At 45.6% G+C, this 27,071-nt stretch overlaps 1 protein-coding gene across 1 annotated transcript in view; it reads right to left on the bottom strand.

Moving 5' to 3' along the window:
* The window catches only part of WTAP (WT1 associated protein), a 213,318-nt gene that overhangs the window by 79,874 nt on the left and 106,373 nt on the right, over positions 1-27,071 (bottom strand). The window contains exon 7 of the mRNA XM_078648975.1: positions 14,109-14,263. Coding sequence (XP_078505101.1) covers positions 14,109-14,263 — 155 coding nt within the window. The remainder of the gene's footprint in view (positions 1-14,108; positions 14,264-27,071) is intronic.

Genomic DNA, 27,071 nt, shown 5'->3' with positions numbered 1-27,071 from the left:
TTTAGGTTTAGATATAGGAATACTATATCTACAGCAGAGGGTGAGTACACCACTCTGCCCCAGCTGTCAAGCAGCCAGTTGTGTCTGATTTAGTTAGTCATCCCAGGGGTGGCATAATACATGCTGCAGCCCCTGGGAGACTTCTGGGTGCACCTCAGCCCTGGGTACAGGAACTTGGAGAGGGCCCAGTGCCAATTTAGTACCTGGGTACAATTTGGAGTAGAGAGAACAGCTAGGCTGTGGGTCTGATTAGCAGGCCCACAGCCAGGGAAAGTCGTAAACCAGTGAAGCAAAAAGCAAAAATCTGGGGGATCATAGGATTGCAGACCCTACTCTCCTACATGACCCCCCCCCCCCCAAACTTTGGGACAATAAGCTAACCTTGACCAGGTGAGTCTTCTTGCTCTAAGTGGAAATACCTGGAGAGCCCATCAGCATTGCCATGATCAGTACCAGGTCTATGCTCCACTGTAAAATCCATCCCCTGTAGGGAAATGGACCACCTAAGTAGTTTGGGGTTTTCACCCTTCATCTGATTTAGCCATAAGAGGGGCTTGTGGTCGGTCTGAATCTTAAAGTGAGTGCCAAACAAGTATGACCTCAACTTTTTCAGGGCCCACACCACAGCAAAGGCTTCCCTCTCAATAGCTGACCAAAGTTTCTCTCTGGGGGTCAACCTCCTGCTAATAAAAGCAATAGGCTGGTCGTTACCATCAAAATTCAGCTGAGATAGAACAGCTCCCACACCCAACTCAGAAGCATCTGTTTGGACAATGAAGGTCTTGGAGTAATCTGGACTCTTTAGGATAGGTGCTGTGCACATGGCCTGCTTTAGGTCATTGAATGCTTTCTGACAGCTTGCTGTCCACTGAACTTTCTTTGGCATCTTTTTACTTGTCAGGTCATTGAGTGGAGTCACAATGGACCCATAATTCTTGACAAATTTCCTATAGTACCCAGTCAGGCCCAAGAAAGCTCGAACCTGAGTCTGGGTGGTTGGAGGAGCCCAGTCCTTGATGGCCTGTATCTTGCTCTCCAAGGGTTGAACCTGGCCTCCACCTACAAGGTGGCCCAGGTATACAACCTGTGTCTGCCCTATCTGGCACTTAGTGGCCTTGATAGTGAGGCCTGCCTTTTGCAGTGCCTCTAACACTTTCCTCAGGTGGACCAGGTGATCCTCCCAGGTGGAACTAAAGACAGCTATATCATCAAGATATGCTGCACAGAAGTCATCCAGCCCAGTGAGAACTTGATTCACCAGCCTTTGGAAGGTGGCAGGTGCATTTTTCAAACCAAAGGGCATTACCACAAATTGATAATGCCCACCAGGGGTAGAAAATGCGGTCTTGGGCTTGGCCTCCTCAGCTAACCTGATTTGCCAATACCCAGCTGTCAGATCAAATGTACTTAAGTAGTTGGCAGAAGCCAATCTATCTATAAGTTCATCTGCTCTTGGTATTGGGTGGGCATCAGTCTTAGTGACTGCATTAAGTCCTCTGTAGTCTACGCAAAACCTCATCTCTTTCTTACCACCCTGGGTGTGAGGCTTTGGCACTAGAACTACTGGGCTAGCCCAAGGGCTATCTGAGGGCTCAATGACTCCCAGCTCCAACATTTTCTGCACTTCTGTCTTGATGCAGTCTCTGACATGATCAGGCTGTCTGTAGATTTTACTCTTGACAGGCAGACTGTCTCCAGTGTCCACTTCATGGGTACACCAATCAGTTTGGCTGGGTGTCAGAGAGAACATATGTCTAAAGGATTGCAGAACTTGTCTACAATCCTGTTGCTGAGGTTCAGAGAGGCTGCCACAAAAGACAACACCATCTACTGATCCATCATCAGGATTCTGAGTGAGCAGGTCTGGGAGAGGGTCACTCTCTTCCTCCTGTCCTTCATCTGTGGCCATGAGCAAGCTCATGTCCTTCCTGTCGACATATGCCTTGAGCCTGTTCACATGGAGCACCCTGAGGGGGCTCCTGGGGGTTCCAAGGTCCACCAGGTAGGTGACCTCTCCCTTTTGCTCAATGATGGTGTGGGGCCCAGACCATTTGTCTTTGAGTGCTGATGGGGCCACTGGCTCCAGCACCCACACCTTCTGTCCAGGCTGGTATACAGTCAGGACAGCCTTCTGGTCATGCCAAGCTTTTTGGAGTTCTTAGCTGGCCTCAAGGTTTTTAGTTGCCTTCTCCATGTATTCAGCCATCCTGGAGCAGAGACCAAGTACATAGTCCACTATGTTGGTTGCAGGCTTTTTGAGAGGTCTCTCCCATCCTTCCTTCACCAAACACAGGGGTCCTCTTACAGGATGCCCATACAGAAGTTCAAAAGGGCTGTAGCCAACCCCCTTCTGTGGGGCCTCTCTGTAAGCAAACAAGAGGCAGGGTATCAGGACATCCCATCTACGCCTGAGCTTTTCAGGTAGTCCATGAATCATCCCTTTGAGGGTCCTGTTGAATCTCTCAACAAGCCCATTGCACTGTGGATGATAGGGTGTGGTGAACTTGTAGTTGACGCCACATTCCTTCCACATTGCAGTCAGATATCCTGACATGAAGTTTGCACCTCTGTCAGAAACAACCTCATTAGGGAAGCCCACTCTGGAGAACACTCCAACTAGGGCCCTTGCCACTACAGGTGCTGTAGTGGTCCTAAGTGGAATAGCTTCAGGATACCTGGTGGCATGGTCCACCACCACCAGTATAAACTTGTGCCCTGATGCTGTCTGGGGTTCCATTGGACCAACAATGTCAATCCCCACTCTTTCAAAGGGAACCCCCACCACAGGTAGTGGTATGAGGGGGGCCTTTGTTGTGCCACCTGACTTACCACTGGCTTGGCAAGTGACACAGGAGCGACAAAACTCCTTGGTATTCTCACTCATGTGAGGCCAGTGAAAGTGTGAGACAAGCCTGTCCCAAGTCTTTGTCTGGCCTAAGTGACCTGCAAGGGGAATCTCATGGGCCAAGGTGAGAAGGAAACCCCTCTGAGACAAGGGGATGACCAGCCTCCTGGTTGCACCAGGCTTGGGGTCTCTTGACTCAGAGTACAGGAGTCCATCTTCCCAGTATACCCTGTGGGCACCTGTGGCATTCCCTGCAGCCTCAGCAGCAGCCTGCTGTCTGAGGGGTTCAAGGGAAGGGCAGTCTAACTGTGCCTTCCCCAGGTCTTCTCTGGAGGGTCCCCCTGAGACCAGAAACTCAACTTGATCAAGTTCAAGCTCTTTAGGCTCAGTTTCCCTCAGCTCCCTCAGATCAGCCTCCTCAGAGACTTGATCCTCAACCTGGGGCAAGGGGGGAGGCAAAGCCTTAACCCTACTGCTCTTCTTCTTGGAAGGTGTCTGGTCCATTCTCCCAGGATCCAGCACCTGTTCAGTGGGGCATCTTCTGGCCTGTGACCTAGTCACAGCAAGCACATGTGCTGGCAAGCCTAACATTTCCATGCGAGTCCTCTGCTCCACTTCTGACCATAGTGATGACTCCAAATCATTGCCCAACAAACAATCCACTGGGAGGTCTGAACTAACCACAACTTTCTTTTGGCAACTTACCCCTCCCCAGGAGAAAGCAACAATCGCCATACTATGACTGGTAGTGACGTTGCTGGCATTGGTCACCAGGAAATCTGTACCTGGCATGATCTGTCCAGGGTCCACAAAGTTAGGTGTCACCATGGTGACAATGGCACAAGTGTCCCTATAGGCCTGAGCCATTTTGCCATTTATCAAAGGTGTCTGCCTGTATTTGCCCAAAGTATTGGGACTTACATCAGGAGACATATCCATATCCCCTGTACAGACAAGGACAGCCTGAGTGAGTGTGCCAACTAAGTTGTCAGACTCCTCAGTTCCCAAGGTTAACCCAACTAATCCCTTGGGAGGTGCACTACCACTACTGACTGTACTAGGGGGTGCAGTTGCCTTAGGGGCTGTAGTGGTAGAGGTTTGCCCTCCTCTTTTGGTGCACTCACTAAACCAGTGAGACTTACTTTTACAGTACTGGCACCACCTTTTTGACTGGCCTTCTTGAGTTTTCTTTTTCTGCTGTGAAGCCTGACCCCCACCCTCTTTGGTTTGTTGGGGACCTGTTGAAGACTTCTGGTCATTTTGTTCACTCTTGGTATTACCCTTCTGGTCTGCTTTCTTCTGACCACCCTGGTTCTGGTTCTGCTTGATCCTTGTTCTGACCCATTTGTCTGCCTCCTTTCCCAATTCTTGGGGAGAGGTCAGATCTGAATCAACAAGGTGCTGGTGCAACAACTGGTTCTGACAGTTATTTAAAATGTGTTCTCTCATCATCAGATTATACAATCCTGTGTAATAAGGAACCTTGCTACCCAGCAACCAGACCTCCAAAGCCTTAGTGGCACAATCCACAAAGTCAGACCAGTCCTGAGACTGAGTTTTCTGGGTGTCTCTGAAGAGCAACCTGTACTGCTCAGTGGTTAAACCAAACCCATCAACCAGTGTATTTTTCAGGACCTGGTAATTGTTAGCATCCTCCACTCTTGTAGTGAGGAGCTTATCTCTACCTTTGCCATCAAAGGAGAGCCACAGTATAGCTGCCCACTGACTCTGGGGAATGCCCTGCACAGTGCAGGCCCTCTCCAAAGCAGCCATCCATTTCTGGATGTCATCCCCTTGTTTAAAGGGGGGCACTATTTTTGTCAGGTGTTTAGTATCTAAACCCTTCTCTCTATCTCTTGGAAGATTGCTGCCACCAGTGGGAACTAACCCACTCATCTGCTGCTCTCTAGCAAAGGCAAGCTTTTCTTTGGCCAGGGCAAGTTCTTCCCTTTCAATCCTCAGAGCAGCCTGTCTCATTCTGGCTTCATGCTCTATTCTCTGAGGGGAAGTCAATCTCCTCTGGGGAGAGTTCCTTCTCCTCTGAGAAGAGGCATTAGAGTGCAGAGATCTATTGGAGTCCCTAGAAAGAGATCTATCTCTCCTAACTCCAAGGTTAGGCCTACTTAGGGTCAGTACTGGGGGTCCCCCAGATCCTAGCCCAAGCAAGTCTAAGTTGGCCCTAGTTAGCCTTCTGACTACCTCAAGACCCTTGTCTGCCTCATCCCCAGAGAGTTCCTCAGGATCCTCCTCCTCAACTGCATTTACAGTGTTGTGGAGGTCTGGATCCCCAGTGGTACCCTCTAGGGCTGGCATATTCCCATCTAGCTGAGAAATCTTTCTCGCATCATATGTCTCTAAGAGACCTATTAGAAAGGGAATGGTGGGGTTAGACCCCTGTTTCAGTTTCCTGGAGGTACACACGTGTCTCATCTCCTGGAAACAGAGCTGCATATCTTGACTTGACCTGTGGAGGGTCAAGATCCACAAGGGGAGTCTCAGTAGACTCTCCATGGGTAGACATGCTTTTCTAGTGAGGTGTAAGTGGTGCACCTACCTACAATATGGGTTTACCTACTGATCCCTTGCTAGAGTTGTAGTTTAGGGTGTGCTAGGCCCTAGGAGCTACAACAGCTGGTTCAGTAGAACTCAGAGTATTCTAAGCTTAGTTATATGTACCTTAGTACTTATGTGATCTTTCAAATGATATTCTTAGGATATGTGTGGTAAAACAACAGCAAGCTCAAATCCCAACCGCTGCTCACCAATGTGAGAAGTTGGCCTGATATATAATGTTCACTATTCTAGTGAGCACTCTGTATCAGTCCAAACAACCCTTATTGATGATTGGTTGTAAGTCAACCTTATAGACCAGCTATCCTAGTAGCATGGATACGAGCAGTCTAAGGCTAAGACTCTAGAGGGCGTGTTAAGCCAGCTGTTTTACCATCACATTACCCCTTGAACACCAAGTGAAAGGACACCACACAAGTTGTTATCAAAAATAAAGTGTATTTATTTATAACAAGACTACCCTGGCTCTTTATGAGACAGGGAGCTAAGCACACAACAAAACTCTTAAAGAAATACTTAAAGTCGCACAATTTACACAAATGCCCAAGGGGCACGAAAAACCATATACACAAGAAGTGGAATGCGAAGTTACTAGCAGGTAAGTAATACTTTTCTAGACTGTAGAAACGCTAGGCCTACAATGCTGAACCCTTGGATTAGAAGCAGGAGGCCTAGGGACGCCGTGTGCAGAGTGGGAACTCTCACGCGTAATGCGGGAACAAGTCTATGGATACTAGCACTTCACAAAGTTACTGTTCTCGGGCGAACCCGACTAGGTGGGTCGAAAACAAGGGTGGATCCGAACACTTAGGGTGTTGGACTATGCTGAAGCACCGGAGTACTCAGTTTACCTAGCCCAGGGGCTGCGGCTGCATAGGGTTCAAGTTGCGTCGGAAACCCTCGTTGAAGATCCAGGAGCCTGAAGAAAGAAGTTGCTGGCAGGCGGCCAGTGAAGGAGTTCGTGGTGATCCAAGCCTGGATCAGGGAAGAAGAAACCTGTAAGCAGAGGGGACCAAGTTCTGAATCACTAGCCAGTGATTTAGGTGGGCACCAGGATGGCACCGGACGAAGTCACCTCAGCCAGGTGAGTGGGCGCTGCTGGGCTCTGCTGTCTCTCGGACCAGGAGGCGTTGTCGGCGACCAGGATGGAGGTGCGAGCTGTCCCACGAAGGTACTTGCTGTCGACGTCGCTGGACCCAGGATTGGGCAACAAGTCTTGGCAAATGCAAGGCCCACGCGGTGGACCTAAAATGGCGTCTGGAGTGGACCAGGAGGGTCCAGGGTGCTTCTCTGAAGGAGGGAAGCAAGGGCCAGTCTGGAGCAACCAGACCAGCAGTGTTTGTCGTTAGAGTTCGTCGTCAGAGGGTCACTAGCCAACGGGCAAGTGACCTGGACAACGCGGTGAGCAGCAAAAAGCAGAAGGGCCCCACGCAGATCTCGTGGATGTAGGGGAGCTGAACTTCGGTGCTGGAGCTGCTCAGGGTCGGGGCTTCTCTTACCCCAAAGCACTCAGTCGAGGGTCACTCGGTGGTCGTGCTGGACAAGCGTCGTGCAGTTCTGAAGATGGCCGGTCCCTCGAGGTCTCGTCGCACCCACGGATCACAGCTGGGCTGATGATGTAGGTTGAGGTCAGAGGTGCCAGGGAAGCCGGTTCTCGTCGTGCTGGAGCAGTCTTGATCCGGAGGAGAGACTGGCAACAAACCGCGATGCTTGGTTGGTGCCTGCTGCTGCAGGGTGACTACTCCTTAGTCACAAGGGAGAATCTTGGGAAGAAGTCTTGAGTTCCTTTCGTGAAAAGTAGTTTCAGGATTCAAAGATGATCTAATTTGGAAGGGGGCCAGTTCCTACCTTTATCCTGCAAAAAGGGGCTGGCACGCGACTAAGTCCTGCCCTATGGGTGGGACTAGGAGGGGGGTAGTTACACCCCTCTCCTTTGGCGGGCTTTCCCCAGATTCGGGGCTGGAGTGCCCCTGGAACTGGTTCCAGCCGGCCTATGCACAGTGAGCACCGGGGTGCCACTTGCAGTCACCTTCCTCTAAAGCCCTGCCTACCTAGGATACACAAAATCCTGTCTGGGACGGTGCTGGCACCGCCCCTGGCAGGAAACCCTTTGTCCTTGCCTCCTGGGCTGGGAGGACTCCCAGCAGCAGGAGGGCAGACTTGTGTCTCGGTGGCAGCATCCATTTTGTGGAGCTAAGGCTCTGTCTAACTTTAACCGGGGTTACAGGTTACATATATGTCGTGTCCCTCTAGAAGGGTGGAATGCTAACCCCGTCGCCAGAATTGGCGAGGGGTTAGTATTCCAATTCGTATGACACCTTACTCGACATGTTTTGATAAAGCGATACCAGAGTTGGCACATAACCGCGAGGATTATAATGCACTTAAGAGTATATGGTATGCGATATCATGGAAACGGCTAAGGGATGGATCCCGAAAGCCGCAGACAGGCTCAGCTCATGCCAGAGCACTATCTCACACGATTCCAAGCACTCTGCCTTCAGGATTGTCAAGGCCTGCCATAGGAGTGACTGATAGGAGATCTGTGTGTCCATTTAGGTTTAGATATAGGAATACTATATCTACAGCAGAGGGTGAGTACACCACTCTGCCCCAGCTGTCAAGCAGCCAGTTGTGTCTGATTTAGTTAGTCAGCCCAGGGGTGGCATAATACATGCTGCAGCCCCTGGGAGACTTCTGGGTGCACCTCAGCCCTGGGTACAGGGACTTGGAGAGGGCCCAGTGCCAATTTACTACCTGGGTACAATTTGGAGTAGAGAGAACAGCTAGGCTGTGGGTCTGATTAGCAGGCCCACAGCCAGGGAAAGTCGTAAACCAGTGAAGCAAAAAGCAAAAATCTGGGGGATCATAGGATTGCAGACCCTACTCTCCTACACTTACAATCCCATTTTTTTTTTAAATGGATGCAACATTCGCCGTTTGCGATCAGAAAAAATAAAATGACATCTGGATTATTCAGTAAGAGCACATGCATGATAACGCTTGTTTGTGTACACGTTATAACATGTTTATCTACGGAATACCAAGCTTGGCGACACCAGACCTGTAATTGCACCTTTTTTTCTTTGCAGAAGCTGCATAGCACTGGCAAAAACATTTTATTCTTTGTCGATGTGGCACAATATCAGCAAAAAGCATTGGCATACCCAATAGGTCTGTAAGACGAGACCAAGTGCCAATGCGTGCTCTAAGGGTCAATATATTTTTATTTGAATAATGTGTGTTTGGCATACTTTATATTTTTAGGTGTCACCTTTCTCCCATGGACTTGGGCACCTTATATTTAGAGCACAAGTCTTATCCTTGTAAGAGTAAACCCCTTCACTTAAAATCTCTTAGAAACCAGCTTTCTTCAATCAGGGGAGCTGATCAACAAACTCCAAATGGTGCTGTTGTAATCACACAAAAGGGACTAGCTGTTTACAACTGAGGAGCAGCTATCTCTCAAACCTTCCCGACCAAGTTCATTTGTTAACTTTCTTTTGCAGATCAAGTGGAATCCGTCCCCATATACATTATTTTAACCACCTTTATGGAGCATAGAGGAGTGAGGGTTTGTCCCAAAAAAAAATGATAAGCAACATCACTCATCTGTTTGTTCAGCTATGTGGAGAAAGGTCAACATCATATAAGCACTAACATCTGTAATGGTTGACACCATAAGCAAAACTTAGTTTTATTTTTACAAAGAACATTTACAAACCAAATCACTATTTAGTAGGAAAATGGGCAACCTTCAAATCAAAATGAGGCTGAAAAAACTCTGATCCTGCCACACAAACTGGAACATATGCGTCAACCAGAATTTAACAGTGTCCGGGTTCGCAAAGTCTCTACTTTGGTAACCTGTGCCCAGCAGAGGGCAGACAAGACTGAGGTAACTGAAGGACTCAATTAGTTGCATTTAGTTTACAAAAATGGAAAAGTGCTGGAGCGAATACAGTAACCACATATGTAACCATGAGTACCAAACCTCAGGAGCAGGTCTCAAAACAGCCCACTTGCAGTAAACGCTTTGTTAGCAAGAGCCCACAGAAATCAAGAAGCACCCACAAAACTCACCAACTCATCCTGACAAATAGCAACTGGAATGTATAATATGGGTCACATTGCAATTCCTACTTTTGTCTTCTCTCTCGAACATAAGTGCTAGAGACTCCACTCCAGCTGTGCCCAGTTACAACTAATTGAGCACAACGTAAAGGCCTGGGTCAAAAGAAAAAAACCTCAGTATGAACCTGGTGATGGGTGAGAACAGATGCAGACGTCTCAGGGGTACAGTGCAGGTTGGGGTATAGTGCAGGCAAGCCTATTCTGCTGCTTTGGCAGCTGCTTGTTCTTCGGCCCCACCTAGTACTTTGTGGCTTCTTAGTGTTCAAATACAATGTCTAATGTCCGATAGCATACAGGCTTTATGTGGGCGGGTAGCACCTCTCTCAGGCAGGACAGCTTTGCCCTTTTCCAAAGCAGAGCACAGTGGCAGCGCTCCTAGTTTCTGGGGTGTCATTCCAGCAGTACGGGAGGAAAGCAGTTAGAGACCTGCCATTTTTGTTAGTGAAGAAAGAGTTTCTTCTCAAACTCCAGACAAATATAAAAGTTCTCAGATCAGAGGAGAAATATTAATTTTACTATGCAATGAGTAAGAGTAAAACCAAAGTGACCGATTTGGTGAAAAGATTCCTTAAACCATGAGGAAGTGCATCTTTAGTCATTTTTAGTCTTACATTCAGCACTGTGTGTATGCATGAGGCCATCTTGCCTATCATCTTGCTCGCTGTCCTCACTGTCAGAGCTCGCCCCTTCTGGTAGAGGCGCGCCTCCTTCAACAGTGCCAGCGTTCTCTTCTCGCTGGGGAACACCTTCTCCTGTACGGTGTTGATCTGCGCACCCAGGAAATTTTTTTACTTGTTCTAGGTTCATGGAGGATATTCCCCAGTGGATGGAGAAACCCAGGGCCATCAGTGTGTCTGCCACTCGCTGTGCGTGCCGTTTGCATGTCTTGTAGTACCTTGACTTTATTAGCCAGTCGTCCAGGTAAGGGTATACGTGGATCCCTTCTCTCCGTAAGTGTGCTGCGACTGCTGCAAGGCACTTTGTGAATACCCTTGGTGCTGATTTCAGTCCGAATGCCAGTGCCGTGAATGGATAGTGATCTGTGTTGATGACAAATCTTAGCAGATGTTTGTGCCGCCTGTTCATTGGGATATGCAGGTAGGCATCTTTGAGGTCTATGGTGACCATGAAGTCCCCGCCTTGTATCTGTGGAAGGATCTCTTGCAGGGACGTAATTTTGAATTTTTGGGTTTTTATGTATTTGTTGAGGAACCTTAGGTCCAGGATGGGTCTCATTGTTTCGTCTACCTTTGGTACCAGGAAGTACGTAGAGTACACCCCCTTGTTCCTCTCTATGGGAGGTACAGGCTCGATAGCCTCCTTCTGTAGGAGTTCTTGTGCTTCCCTCTTAAGTAGCTCTAGTTCCTTCTTTGCTAGTGCTCTTCTTTTTGTTTTTTTGTTTGGTGGTGTTCTTATCAACTCTATGCAGTATCCGTACTGTATGGTGTTGAGAATCCATCTGTCTGTAGTTATTTTCTTTCACTCCTGGAAGAAAGGGTTCAGTCTTCCTCCCACTGGTGTTACGTGCTCTTGGATGTTTAGTCAGAGCCACTCCTCTTTGTTGTATCTGGGCTCCACCCCTGGAGTTTTTGAAAGGGTGTGCACTAGTAGCGTGGCAGAGTCACTTGGAGATGGGTTGTTGTCCACCTCTTCTGTTTCCACGTCCATTCGCCCTCCCGCGAAAGGACTGGCCCCTCTGTTGGTATTGCCAGTGTTGTTTTTGCTGGCCTTGTTGCGTCTGGGTGTCACCCTGGTGGGACTGGTGGAAAGTCTGGTGCGACGTTCTCGGCTGGTTTCCCCCTCTGACGCTTGGTCTCCATGACGGGGTCCCTCTCTTTGTTCCTCTGAATTGCAAGGCCCCCGTGGATCTTGCGGTGTCGTCGTCCTTTTTCAGCTGGGTGAGCTTTTCGTCCACTGGTGCTCCGAACAGTGTCTCACCGTTGAACGGGGTGTTCAGGATGTTGTGTTGCACCTCCGGTTTAAAGCCTGATATTCTGAGCCAGGCTTGTCCCCTTTCTGTGATGCCCAGCATCATAAGTCTGCTGGATGTGTCTGCACTGTCCAGTGCTGTTTTTAGGCAAGAATTTGCCACGTTCTTCCCCTCCTCTACCAGGTGCGTAGCTCTTTGCTGGTATTCTTGTGGGAGGTGTTTGACTAACTGGCCCAGTTCGTCCAGGATTTGGTATTGGTGCCTGTTCAGCAGGGTGTTGGAATTAGCCATGCGCCAGTGCGTTGCGGCATTCCTCTCGATCTTTCTCCCTGTCAGGTCCATCCTTCTGCTCTCCTTGTCTGGGGATAGTCCTGAAGTTGTCGGGACGCTGGCCCTTTTCCTTGCTGTTGCCGCAAAGATGGAGTCTGCAGTGACTGATCCCTGGATGTAGGGTGGGTCCTCGGGGGAGTGCTTGTACTTCTTCTCCGTCCTGGGTGTGACGGGTTTACAAGTCGCAGGCTCTTTGAAGGCCTCTCTCCTTTGTCCTTTGATGCTTTCGAGCATTGGCAGGTACTGGCTCCTAGTTTGTATTGGGAGCAGTGTTTCCACGAGGAAATCCGCCTTTGGCTGTTCCTCCTCGACATTTACTTTGAATGCTGTTGCTGCGTTCTTGATGACTTCATTGTAAAGTCCAATGTCGTCAGGCGGCGAGGGCCTTGCAGGATATGTGCCCACTCCCTCTTCTGGACTCTCTGCTTCGAGGTCCTGCCACTCTTGGTCCTGTGTGTCCGAGTATGTCGAGCCCTGAAATGTCCTCTGCCTCCTCCTCGTAGTAGGAGGTCTCTTCTTCCCTATATTCCAGATCTTCCTTGCTTTCCGAAGGTCTTTCGACCTCGAACTCTTCTTCCTCGACAAACTCGACCACCGGTGGCTTTGGCTTCGACGGAATTGTATACGCTTTCATCCTTTCGTCAAAATCTTTTATTTCGCTGCAGGATGTTCTCCATCTCTGCCACAAGTCTCCTCTTCTTTCTTTCCATCTCGGCAGCGGTCTCTTTGTCTGGCAAGATGGGGTCGAGACGGGTTTCGGCGTCGAGACTGGTCTTGTGTCCTTCGTCGACGTCGAAGAGGTCTCCGGCGTCGAGCGTTCCTTTTCGTGGACGCTTCGACAACCTTGGCTGGTCGCCGTCCTTCGGCGCCTGGGAGTCCTTCTGTGAGGATCCGCGGCCCTGGATGTTGCTGCGGATGCCGGAGCTTTCGGCGTCAGCGCTTTCGGGGTCTTGCCCTAGTTTTTTCGAGAGTCTTGGGCAGACTGTCGAGAGTCTTTCAGGCCTTTTTGGTGCGTCGAGTCTCCTACCTTTTCTGGAGTCTTCGTATTATCGGTCTCTACGACCGTGTAGCCGTCTTCTTCGGCGACGTAATCCTCCTCGTCGGTCGAGAGTCCCAGGTCTCGAAGGGACGGTGGTTGGCCCTTGCCCTACATGGCGAAGTTAGCTCTTCTTTGCCTCTCTCTCACTCGAAGGGTCTTCGGCGTGAAGGCGGAGCAGGCGTTGCAGTCCCTGCTTTCGTGGTCGACCGGCAGGCAGAAGTTGCAAACCGGGTGTTGGTCTTTCTGCGCGTACTTGTGGTGGCAGTTCCGGCAGAATTTCAATGGTGTGTTGTCCATCTCTTGCGTTCAGGGGGCCCCCTGATTGTGCATTCTCTTCTAGATGTCGAAGTTCCTTCGATGATGTAGTCTCACTTCATCTTCTCAACTCTTTTCTTCCCAAAACTTGACTTTTGGCTTCTCTTTTCTCCAAATCTCTGGAGCCCTCTCGGGGACGATCCAGACCCAACGGCGGAAAAAAGAATCTGAAGATGGCGCCCAAGGGTGGGAGCCTTTGCAGGAAGCATGCCGACGTCACAGGAAGGACACCAAAAGGTGAGACGTCGAAGCCCACCAGGGCTACGAAAAAAAAACCACAAAACCCCCCCCAAAGAATAGACTACGATTCCGAACCCAACCACTAGACCGCGGAATAATGCACAGCATAGTGAATCAAGAAAGATTCACACTGCAAAAGTACCAGTATTCCCACCAGGAGCATAAGTATAAAGCTACCAGCAACTGATAATTACAACATGGCTTGAGAAGAGGAAGCAGCAGCCACCCACAGGTGTAAATGGAATGCACCTGGGTTCTGATGCTTTCATCCCCTTAGATTTACGCTTTCTGAAAAAGCCTACATTTTACTGTTTAATATCTGTACACCTGTAATGCACCTCCAGTGGACTTTCAAATTGACATGCCCAATGGGGAAACACTTGAGGGATCGGACACTATCCTGCGACATATAGAAGCAGTTTGATGTGAGGTGGTTTCTACAGCTGCCTGCGGTTAAGTAATCATCTAGAAGAAATAGATAATTGATGCCTGTGTGATCAAAGTAGTAACTTGAAATGACGCCATTACTAATTACTGGCGAGCTCAAACTGAGACAGAGCCATTCTCATGAATTTCCGAGCCAAGAGTCGACCTACTGAGTATATGGACATGCAGGATAAAAACCTTCTACTTCATGTATACACAACCCCACTTATTTTCTGTGCTAATAAGCAGTTCACATGCACTAGAAAGCAAGCTCTTACCATCTTGACTGCTTTTAAGTTCTTCACTGTATTTCTTCTGCAAGGCCAACTCGGCCTCAAGCTGTGCAATGCGGCCCTGGGACAGTTGTCTCCCAAGTTCCTGATTCTCTTGGATAAGCATTCTGCATTTTGCCATTAACTTTTTGCCTGTCTGGCTGTAAAAGAGAAGTAACATATACATACAAATTTAAAATCGCTAAGTGAAGACAAAACTGCAACTATTGTACAAAGCTGAAAGAAAAGTTTATTGTATCATTTGAAGAGAAAAAAAATCTTTTACAGGATAAAAGACTTACAGAATCCTTGCAAAATCATTCTCGGCATTGCCCTCCAAATCATGCGGATAATCTACGAAGGAGTTTACCAAACTGAAAAATAATCTTCATACCCTAGACGAGATCAGAGCCCAGAAATCTCCTTTATTTCAAAAAGTTCAAAAATACTCCTTTGTACCTCCACTCAAATACAGTGTTAGATATTCAGAGTCACTCATCTGGAAGTCTGACGCAAAGGCTTGGATGAATATCACAACTATGACTATGTGCCAGGTAAAAAAAAAATAACATTCCCGTAGAACCCTGGAACTGTTCACATTCAATGTAGATAATACTTTTATTTTGTGGCCCTCTTTTCTTGCAACACATACTTAATGACCTACAGTTGCGGCGTCACAGCAGTTACAGTAGAGTACTAAATTTCCATATGTATTGCGAAACAAAGGTTAACTGCAAAAGCCTCAAAGAAGTTGGAACAGACACTGTGGTAGTCACTGCATTTCTTAGGAACAGCTTACAGGAAATTAGTAAAACATAGGCCTATTCTTGATAGATTGTTTAAAAAATGAAAATAAAGAACACTTAGGTCACTATTGCATCAAAAATGGCAGTAAAATACTCCACTGGAATTTATCGGATACAAATATCCCCTTTTAAACTATCTATATTCTCGCATTACACCTGGATTTCAAAATATGAAACTAGGAGCATTACCGAAACACCGTCAAGCCCTCTACTATACTACTTTGCAGTTGATTTTTAACAAAAGTAGATACCGGATTTAGATGTTGGGTGAGTAGTTTTTTGCCCAAACTGGTAGATACCCCAAAAGGCAGGTCATTTGTACGTCGATCTCGTTTCAAACTTGTGGCATATTTCATATCAACTAACTGAATTCATGTTAGGCCATGTCTCCTTCTATCCTATTGGACCTCCGAAACTAAATCCTGAACTTTTACCACCGGACATAACGACTCAACCTGCATAAGCATGACCCAAACATACATAGCTCAGATTTACATGCAATAGAATAGTGCAATGTACTTTCCCTCCATTCCCTTTAAATTAGACTCAATTTGAAATGCAAATCAATAGATAAATAAGACTGACATGACTAGCAAACTAATCTCTCTGGTATCTCACAAAACTTGCTTTCTATTTTTGTGCAAGACACATCTAGGTAAAAAAGGCCAAATTAAACTGCATAATGTAAAACTGAGAAATTTTGCATTATGATAAACTTTGGGAATTTCACAAATGTTGTCAGCCTAATTAAAATATGATCAGAGGCTAATGGCAGCCATATACAAAATGTACTCAAGAAAATTTCAGTCTGGCTTTTGACAAAATCAACATAAGGTTGTGCTGGTGTTTTCAGCAGACAAAGAATACAAGGTACTTTTACACCAAAATTAGAAGCTCTTCCATTTCGGGTCGTGCGTCTAAACAGTGGTTTTGGCATTATATCTTCACCCTTCTGGGATACTTACGGAGTTAAATTCTGACAGCTCAGGCGCCAGATGGAGTGATGCTGGACCACTAATAAGGATCTGACCAGAATTCGTCAGAAGAGTTGCATTTACTCAGGACTTGAATTGTGATGTATGAGGACTTGGTCCAGGGTAAAGATTTAAAAACCCGGTCTAGGAGATCTTTCTTTTGGAGTACCGTCATCATCATAAGGATCAGAGGCCATTCCATTGAAAGGAACATTTTCCCTTTGACGAGGAGAGCATCAAATTGCATCACTTTTGATTGAGTCAAAGCATAATTTACTTTTTTTTATTTTCGAGACAGATTGGGTGTGGCAAAACTCTCAGCATGGATGTTGTTTGCCCTAGTTTGTAAGGTGTCAATTAATCTAATAGCTTGTTGCCTTAGTGGGGACAGACTTGGTAAACATGCCTCTGCAAAATTTAATAAAGATTGCAGGCGGAAAAATGGAGGAGGGAAAAATGTAATGTCAATGTATCCCAGTCTAATTGCACTTGGTTTTTAGGTTAATAAAAAAACCAGATCTTTATGGGACTTGAATTGCACTGCACTTTATTAAATTATATTTGTGTTTTATATATCTGTATTATGAAAATGAAATACAAGTTGATACACTTTATTCAGTTTCAGGGAGGGAAGGGAGTGGAGTTGGCCTAACGGCTAGGGCGCTCGACCTCGGACCTGGGGATCTGGGTTCGAGTCTCGGTAACGACGCCAAAACCTCTTGTGATTCTGGGCAAATCACTTAATCTCCCCGTGCCTAAAATGAAAGTGTGTCTTCATGTAACGTAACTGGAAAAAAAATGTAAAGCGCTCTGATACCTGATTCGGTTCAGGTCTAGTTCGCGCTATATAAAACTCTGCAAAAAAAAAAAAAAAGGGAACGCACTTTATTTGGGACTTGAATGCACAGCCCTTTATCAAACTATTTGAGTTTTTTGGGGATTAATTCCTATTACTGTATATAGAAGATGGAAATTTGCACATTGCAATTTAGATTTTTTATTTTTTTACTGAGAATGTACATTTTTGTTAAAGCTGTTTTTAAGGTTCAAGGCACTGGTTTTCATGGTCAAATTTGGATAGTAGACCACTGTTTTTAATCTGTGTTTCTGCTCAATAAATATTTTTTTTAAAGAGAAAAAAAAAAAAAGATTGCAGGCCGAATGATAGCAGCCAGAGCACATAGTCTTGGTCTTTAGACAACATTTAAAACATCTGTGATGTTTGCAGTGGACAGGGGTATGAAAGCAAGCTTCCTAATATCAACTGATAACTATTTGTCCTGGGTTAGAAGGGAGATAACAACCTAAACCGTTACTATTCAGAAGCACTCATTGCAAAAGTATTTGTTTAGTGGGTGGCATCTCCAAGATAGGTCTGTCTCCTCCTGAATTCTTCCTTGTGGGGATTTCTAGCTGCTTTGGCCAGTATTAAAAAAATAAATGCTTGTGGTATTTAACATCACTAAAGAGAGAACCATCGCACAGGGCTCAAACCGCCTTTTGAACACCCAGACTTTCAATAGATTGGAATACTTCTAATGCTCACTGATCTGAAGTAACTCATTTCTATGGCTGAAGTTAGTGGGAAATCCTGACAACTTCCAAATTTTGAAGGTAGTGGTAGACACCCTAGGAGCAAGTGTCTTTTATGTGATAATTTGGTCTTGACTGGGATAGTCTTTTGACTATGGCACAGATGTATTGCTGCCTCTGCACACAGGATGGGCAGAGACATTCCTCTTGAGCCTGGAAAAAATCCAAGTACTGTGCTTGTAACAAGACTGGGGAGCGAGAAATCAGTCTGAAAGGTTTACCAAAGAGCATTAGCCCATGAAACTGCACATCTATAATCACAGATTGGACCGTGGGACAAACATACATATATTTTGTTAAATGTGCCCAACTGTATCACCACATGAAGAGCGCATAGATTCCAGGAAGGAGGCCAAGGTCAGGAATAGGAATTTCACCTTTCAAGGGTTTTATATATTTTGTGCAACCTTTTCCCTGTCCCTAGTAAAGGAGTGTTGGTTATTCTTGGAAAAAAACTCAATCATAGCAAAACTCAACCGCCTCTCCTTCCTTCAGATGACAGTTTGCTAAACGTTGAAAAACCGTGTGACTCACTAGCCACCCCAAAAAGCAGAAGTAGCATTTCTAGAAGATTCAAGCCAAATTTCTTTTAGGGGAAACCCCGTCACTTAGATATATTAGAAGTGATCAGTGCATGAGCATTACACTTTGTTTGAATATCCCCAAATACAGGTGGTACCGATCACACACCCAGACTCTGCATGTTTTTTCCAACAAACAAGTGCCAAACAGAACTTCAGAAAATAGAAAGGGTCTACTCTTTCCACATCAAACTTGAAGCATTTTATTTTCTTCAGCAGAACAAGCACAAGGTCCAGCCTGAAAAACAACTATTTATTAAATTAAGCAAAATTCCATTATAACTTACAAAATGGACCATCAAGTCAGAAACCAACAGAAAGGTCTTCAGAAGACACACTAAAGCCAAACGAGTCTTCTAGAAGAAGAGATCACTGCTAAAAACTTGGTCTTTCAAGAATAAAATATGCTGCGAGGGGTTTATGCCTTACTGAGGCCAAAACCAGATTTATATTCCACTGGATTGGGGAGGATCCACCTCATTTTATAAACTGCCAAGGAAGTGGTTTCAGAATGCGTACAACATCTATTTTCATCTCTGTAGAGACCACAAATGATATGAAGAGATATTACTTAAAGAAACGGACAATGACATTTTCCAAATCAAGAACCAATAACAATCGTATTAATTTATTTTTGCAATAGTTCTTGGTGTATTTTCTACCTGCACAATAGCTGTATGTTCCTCCAACAAGTCTAAATGTGCACAGATTGGCTTCTCATGAACCAAGACGCAGATTGGCAATGGAACAGAGCAGCAAAGAATCAGGATTCTATGGTGTCCTAATACATCTGGGACCACGGGAAGCAATGGAAAATTGATGTACAAGAGTGGAAGGAATACTGAGAGCCATAACTTTTAAGGTCAATGTGTACTACAAGGGACTTGCTTGAGAGTAACAATCGATTATAATTAGGAGTGGTACATAAATATCATCCTCCAGTGAATCAAATTTGATTTCACACTTAAAAGCTAGAACTTATCAAGCAGTAAATGGAAGGAAAAAGAAGCACGGAGGAAGTGAATTAAATGCAAAAAAGTTGTTTTATATTGAGTGTCAAAGCATCTTATGGCGAGATACATAAAATGAATCAAGCAAAACAAGGTTATGAACAAAGATACAGATTCAATCAACTCATAAGTTCACAACAAAAACATCAACTCCTGGTAAATGTCACAGACAACCAAAGAATATAATTAATAATGGTCGACCGTTGGTGTCAACGCAACGCTTCTGGAGATGATGGAAGTGTCGACGTTTCGGTCTATTGTGCGGTCGTCAAGAAGACCATCATCAGGACAATCATAGATCGTTGCTGGGACAACCCCTTGTATCTGGAGCAATTTGATAGTTTGAATCGTAGGACCATATCATGAAAAATTGCAGTTTGAAAGTCGGCTGAGTCAGAGTGATCTGTTAGACAATAATTAAAAAATAAGAATATAAAACTCCTATTAGTTGAGTTCTACACGCCCAAAATGGGACTCTTTATGCGCTTCAATTGGAGGCACGATTACTTGAAAAATGTCATGAGCACGGCAACCATCAACGTGAGCGAACGATTAAATGACTGCATAACTGGCATCAGTGTTTACAAGAGCTCTTGAACCAAACTGTTTACTAGAAGAAATGCTTGAAATAAGTTTGAAGACCAGCCAAGACAAACCTTCAAACCGGGTACTAACTTTGGGTTTCAGTGAAATCATGTGGCAAAAACAGTAAAGCTGCTGGGTGCACAACGTCCTGAAGATTGATTTTATAACCCTGAAATTAAGTTCTCATCTGGAATAAGCATATCTTCCCTAAAAATTAAACCTTATCCTGAGATGTTTGTTCCCCAAAAACCAATTCAGAATCTGACACCAGCCACAATGGGGGGCTTTGTTGAGACAGAATAATGAAGTTATATGACCTATAATAACCTAGGCAACTCTTACCCAAAATGAGATCAAGGAGGAACCGTTGACCTAGAAATAAAGGCCTGGAGCTCCAGATGGTTGATATGTAGGTATCACTCATATCTGGAGATTTTAGAGACCAAGTCTGCTCGTTCATGCTGTGAGCTTTCTAGTGGCAATAACGAGTCTTTGGGAAAAACAACTTTAGGAGTCAGCATAAGAGTAAGTTCTCTTACAAAGACTAAGGTCACATACACCAATTAAGAGACTCAAAGAAATGACCCTAGAGGACAAATGGGAGGAGCTTAAGAAAGGTTTAAGGCAATATTCTTTGACACTCATCCACTTCCCTTGCTGACAAAAGGACATTGGCCTTCCTCTTACTAATGAAGCAAGTGTCAAGATCATTATCAAGTTACCTGCAACTGATGTTAAGTCTGCTTGACAACGTAATGGTTATAAGTTGAATGGATAAATTGTGCTTCTATAGAGTTCTTTAAACCCATGGTGTCCATGAGCTAAATGTAGAGCTGTTTAAAGTAAGCTCTATTTCATTATTTCAATCGTGTCAGGAATCGGAGGCCAGTCTTGTGTGGAAACTGGTATATATTTTAAACCGGTCAACAATCCATCTTAAAAAGCATACGAAAGAAAACACTGTGAAAGTAGAATTCTTTTCAGTCAAAGCCAGCACTATAAGCAAAGAATGGGGCAAATATACTAATATACGTTGTAAACATGCCTAGCAACTTGCTGAAGGAAAGAAAATGAGGATGTATCTATTGTATGAGGAAATGTGGTGTCCATAAGGAGGAGCGCAAATTAACTTGCAAAGGGAAGGACAATCTGAATTCCCTTGGAAATCAAAGAACTTAATCAGAGTAGTAAAGCTGCAGGCGTATCCAACACACTAACTAACCTATCCTGTACTAACCAACTGGCCAGTCTCCAACTCGAACACAGAAAACAATCCCTGTAAGTCAACTATACAGTATGAATCAACTTCTCATCTACTTCACTCTCAGCTTATAATACCCATCTATCCAATCACTAAGTGACAGCCTCAAAGAAATAAATTGCACACAATGTACATCACCCTCAGTCACTACAAATGAATAACACCTAAGTATTATAATAGGCACACTTCATTATCTTGAGTATTCAATTCAAAGAAAATATCATGCCAGGATATCAGTCGGACAACAGCATCCTGATAATTACACATAATTTGTTGACAGTGCAAACATTTCGGGCACCTCTCGTTTGCCCCATTACACCACTCGCAACTTTATCTAATTTTATCACGCACTATTCCAGACTATAAAATTCTCTTGTTAAATACCTAAGCTCTTTACTGCCAGTCAAATCCCGGCCCCACCCCCACCAAGAGAAAAACGGATTACTGTAATAAGTTAAAATGCGATATGGTATTTCTCTAAGAAAAAAAAACTTGGCTATCGCAACGCTTTACATATGAGATCAGGACGGACATAGAAAAAAATGGAGTAATCACACTAGTATCCAGGTGTTGCTCTAGCCTACTTTTCATTATTTCTGAGAACAATGTGTAGATGGCTCATTACAAAACTGAAAAAGAATAAATTTATTATAAATGTGAATGCACCGAACACAGACTGCCCACAATTTCGTCAATTCTTAAAACAGAAAACAATGCATCTCCCTCATTATGGCTTTATAAAACTCAATGGTGATTTCATCCTAACCAAGGTAGGGACAGAACATTAGGGACACAATGTCTAAATTCAGACCATCCAAAGCCCCAACAGATGCTCAACTTCTGCAGTAGTCACAAACTTGGTGACGTCTGGAGACTTCACAATTCAAACGGTTACTGATCAACCCTATATCACGGACTACAAAACGACTACCAAATATTCAAGACAAGGTTTGATGAATGAATCCAGAAATACTCAAGAAAGGAGCTCATGTAAAGGAATTAGAAAGAAATTAAGACGCTTCATACAAGAACACACAAACAAGTATTTCACCAGTCATGGTTTTGGGAATGCTTTAAAGTGCTACACCAGAGGTCTTATTATAAGCAGCAGGTAAAGAAGTAGATAAATCAAACTCAATTTGATAGCCTATTCTATTACATTATAGCAAAAGAGAACTAACATTGATACACCAAAAACTCCGACTTAGGGGCACTCAATCGTCTTAAAGTGTACACTCACTTGCGTCCCCAAACAGAAAAAAACACATGCCATCTAAACAGAGCAGAGAAAACTCATCTCATCTGAAATTAAAGTTAATAAATCAAAAATTTCAAGTATTAAGGATTCTGTAGGCTCAATTCAAACTGCACGGAATTAAATATCAAGACTTCAGGAATGTCTATGCCTCAACTCCACTTCAAGGCAAAATTGTTTGGAACACCTACAAAACGCATTACGATTAACAAAGCTTCTGATGAAAAACCTCCCTAAACATCCGCCATGAGAAAAAATAGATTATGGCAGCCATATAGTCCAATCCAAGCAGCCAAGACCCAGGCCCAGACTGATTCTCAATCACCTTCCATAAGACATTCTTTAAAACCATTAAGGCACCCGAAGGTGCCCATTTCAGCTCCAAGGGCGAGATCACTGGTAATGTCACAGAGGAGACGACTGAGGTCATATCCGAAGAGGACAAAGACCACTTTCACCCAAAAAACTACAGATTATTGAATATGCAGAAGTGCCAGCAAAAACATTGGAGGAAATTATAAAGCAAATTCACATCTCCCAAACGGTGATAGTCAAGGGCAGACTGGTAAGTGCCACATCATATAGAAAGCTCACCTTTCAGACTCGCCATCAGCGGCCTTCGCATGGCCTTACCTTTGGACCCTTCTTCACCAATATGATCCAGGAGCCTTATACCCTTGCCCAACTGCAAGATTTAGAATTAATGGAAGTTTATCAGACCAGTCTGAGCTACAACAGGGTACTCGACGGGTGTGTCCTCACTACCTCTACTTTTCCAGCTAGCTCCAGACTCCCTTCTGAAATCAAACACTTGTGAATGAATGAAAGTATTTGTAAAGCGCGCGATGGCCAAACGGCTTCCTGGCGCTGGGAGCTCTAAAGAACCGGGCAGAACGGGCCAGGAGGTTTAGCGGGGGAAGGCCTGGACAAAAAGGAAAGTTTTGAGCGCTTTACAAAAATGAGAAAAAATAGGAATCGAACGCATAGAAAGAGGAAGGGAGTTCCAGAACCGGGGGGCAAGAACAGAGAAGCGGGTTCCACCAGTGCGGGATTTGCGGAAACGGGGAACAGTGAGAAGGGCAGAAGATGATGAACGGAGAGTGCGGGCAGGGGTGTGAAAGGAAATCAGAGAATTGATGAAAGCCGGTCCAGAGTGATCAAGGGCCCGAAAAACAAGGCACCCCAGTTTGAACAGGGATCTCTGCAAGATGGGCAACCAGTGAAGGGATTTAAGGACGGGAGTGATATGATGGGATTTAGGCAAGTGAAAGATAAGACGGGCAGCCTGGTTCTGGATAGCTTGTAGGCGGCGGGTTTCATAAGCAGGAATGCCGGCGAACAAGCTATTGCCATAATCAAGGCGGGAGGTAATGAGAGCAGAAATAATAATTTTAAGGGAGTCAAGAGAAAAGAAACTAGAGATTTTCCGGATCATCCGGAGGGAAAGAAAACAGGAGGACACCACGGCACTGACCTGGCCATGCATGGACAGGTCCTGTCTGACCTTGATGCCCAGAGTTTTAACGGAGGGAACGGGGGTGGGGGAAGGGCCAAGAATGGGAGGCCAGAAAGCAGAAGACCAGGGGCTGGATGAGCCGCCAATCAGAACAAGCTCAGTCTTATCTGGATTGAGCTTGAGGTGGTTGGCGCTCATCCACCCAGAGATAAAAGTCATAGTGGAGTGAAAAAAGGATAAAGCGTGAGGAGAGGAGGAGAGGTCAAAGACGAGCTGGAGGTCGTCAGCGTAGTTATACACAGAGACCCCCAGCTCAAGGAGGGAAGAGATAAGAGGGTGAATGTAAAGATTGAAGAGAAGGGGAGAAAGGGAGGAACCTTGGGGGACCCCACAGGACACCGGGAGGGGGGGAGCAGAAAAGCCGGGAAGGTGAACAGCTTGAGAACGACCTGTCAGATAAGAGGTGATCCAGGAAAGGACAGTGCCTCGTATGCCCGCTGCGCTGACACGGTCCAAAAGGATATTATGGTCGACCGTGTCAAACGCAGCGGACAAATAGAGGAGGATCAACGCTTGGGGAGAATTGACGTCGGCCTTGGCTTTGAGCTCGTCAAGGACGGCTAACACCACGGTTTCGGTCGAATGACCTGAGCGGAAGCCAGCTTGGTGGGATGCCAAAAGCTGGTTCCGTTCAACATAAGCAGAAAGACAAGAAGTAACATAAGATTCAAGAATTTTAGCAAGATAGGGAAGAAGAGAAATAGGTCGGAAATTAGAGGGAAGAGAAAAATCAAGGCCAGGTTTTTTAAGAATAGGAGAAACAATAGCAGATTTAAATGAAGAAGGGACCAATCCGGTGGAAAGAGAAGCATTAAGAAGAGAGAGAGGGGTATCAGGGCAAAAGGAGAAAAGGGTTTTGAGAATGCGGGCAGGGGCACAGTCAGTGGGGGAGCCAGACTTGATTTTAGTGAGCAGGGCTAGAAAAGCGTCCAAAGTGAGGGGGGGAAAAGAAGAAAAGGAAGATTTAAGCGCAGAGGGGGCAGAGCAAAGAGGAGTAAAAGGAGTGACCAGGATATTAGATTTAATATTAACAATCTTCTCAATAAAGAAGTTGTTAAGGGAAGAGCAAAGGGCCTGAGAGGGAGTAAAGTGAGGGCAAACACGATCGGAGGTGGCCAAGTTCTTGACCAAAGAGAAGATTTCTTTGGATTTGTTAGCCGAGAGCGCCACTTGTTCGGAAAAGAATTTGGTCTTGGTGATCAGAATGGCCTTCTTGTACTCCCTGAGAAGTAGTTTGTATTTGGCCTTGTGGTCAGGGCAGTAGTCACGACGCCAAAGGCGCTCTGAGCGTCTAAGCTCCAATTTGAGAGTCTTGAGCTCCGGGCTAAACCAACGGTGAGCCTCATGAGGGCAAATAGACTTAACTAACTTAAGGGGGGCTACTAGATCGCATGCGGAGGAAAGCCAATTACCAACTGCAGCAGCCTGAGAGTCAAGGGAGGTGTCGGTGAGGTCTGGGGAAGAAGAAGCAAGGGAGTGAGAGAGAGAGGCCAGGTCAACATGATTCCAACTACGGGTGTAGACATTCTTGGGACGAAAGGACTTGTGAGGGGGACCAGTGTTAATAGAAAAGGAGATAAGAGAGTGATCAGACCATGTGCATGGGAGGACGCTGGGAGAGGAAACTATGTCCTGGGATGACCAAACTTGGTCCAAGATGTGTCCAAGGTTGTGGGTGGGGACCAAGACATGGGACTTCAGGTTGAGGCAGAGGAGAGTAGCCGTGAAGTCCTTAGATGCTGGGTCCTCCCTGGGGTCGCCAGGCCAGTAGTTAAAATCCCCCAGTAGGAGAACAGAGGAGTTATTCACCACCAGCGTGGCGAGGAGTTCCTGCAGGGAGGCCACAAATAGGGGCATGTTCAAAGGAGGACGATAGACAAGGACAACAGTGAGAGGTGCAGGCAGATTGGAGGAGCGGGCGACTAGAAAGTCCACTCCAGCGATGGTTGCTTGGGGAAGAAGCTGAAATTGCATAGTGGAACGGACAATCATGGCAACACCCCCCCCAATTTTGTCTGCGGGGCGATCGGCCCGGAGGACATAATAAGAATGGGGAAGGATGGCAAGGATGTCGAGAAGGGAAGCCTCCGAAAACCATGTTTCCGTAAGGAACAGGAAATCTGGAGAGTCTGTGGTAAGAAGGTTAAACAGGTCAAGTTGGTGTTTGCCTGCCGAACGAGTATTGAGGAGATAGGCAGAGGCAGTGTGAGGGGGAGATGAGGGACCAATAGGGAAGGAGCCGATGTCCGACGTAGGCAAGGGAGTGATTGAATGTGGCAGCATAACACGGTCTGAATAAGGGGCATAAATATCTAATGCAACAAGATGCTGCATGAGAGTATGAGGAAGAGGCACCTCAGTGTGACAGGCAAGGAGTTGTGCAGGCGTATATGACAACAGAGGGGCACAACATAAAAGGCTATAAGTGTAATTTTGGCACATTTAAAACAACGCAAACACAAAGACAATGGACGGAGCGCTGAAAATGTTCATACACTCACCTCCAGTCACTATTAGATGTGGGTTCAACCCATCATCGTTCTTTAGCTCACTTCGCCTCCCCAGTTCAGACTAAGCCATATTCTAATCAGTCTTGACCCTGTGCCTCATGGGAACAGTCCAGCCCGAACTGCCAAGCAAGGTCTTCCTTGGACCGGAAACAAGCATCCTGGGACTGGTTTCGGGGTAACACCCCTCAATAGCCAGGCTAGCTTGAATCCAGTGGCAAAGTGAACAAGGGACCCATATCTGGGCATACTGCGCCAACTTGGGGCAAACAAAGCAAACACAAAGACAATGGGCGGAGGTCTGCATTCCGCCCATCATCTAGTGTCTTTTACATTTAAAACTACATACGCTGACATCTTGATATTTACCTTAGAAACAGGTATGGCTGTTCTGGCATTGCTAGACATTAATACATTGTCCACTCTCTCTGGCTTTAGTCTGAATAAAGAAAAAAAATGGAAGTACTATCCCTAATATTGTAGTGCCTTCCTTTTTGTGCTGGAAACACCGGCCTACCTGGCAACCACAGTACATTTAATACCTGGGCATACCTGATAAGACTAGGTCAGACACAATGAACAAAAACACTTGCCAAAGTTGAGGACATTCTAGACTCCTGGTCACCCAAAACTATACATTGGGGGGGAAAGGGTAGAGGCCCTAAGAATTATGATTAAACAAGTAATTAACTCCCTATACACCAAGATACCAATTAGAATAACTTTTTACCTAAATGGATAAACTCACTTTGTACCAAGAAAAAAAAAAAAAAAAAAGACCCACAATATCATACAAACAGCCACGCGTGGGCTAGAAGCAGGACGGATGCAGATTCCTGCACTGGTTCGATTACTAGAATAACTTCCATTCATTTCAAGGC

This window comes from Lissotriton helveticus, chromosome 6 (assembly GCF_964261635.1).
Source record: "Lissotriton helveticus chromosome 6, aLisHel1.1, whole genome shotgun sequence".
Classification (NCBI taxonomy): domain Eukaryota; kingdom Metazoa; phylum Chordata; class Amphibia; order Caudata; family Salamandridae; genus Lissotriton; species Lissotriton helveticus.
Note: the sequence above shows the minus strand (reverse complement) of the source record. Positions and strands in the feature narration are given on the sequence as shown.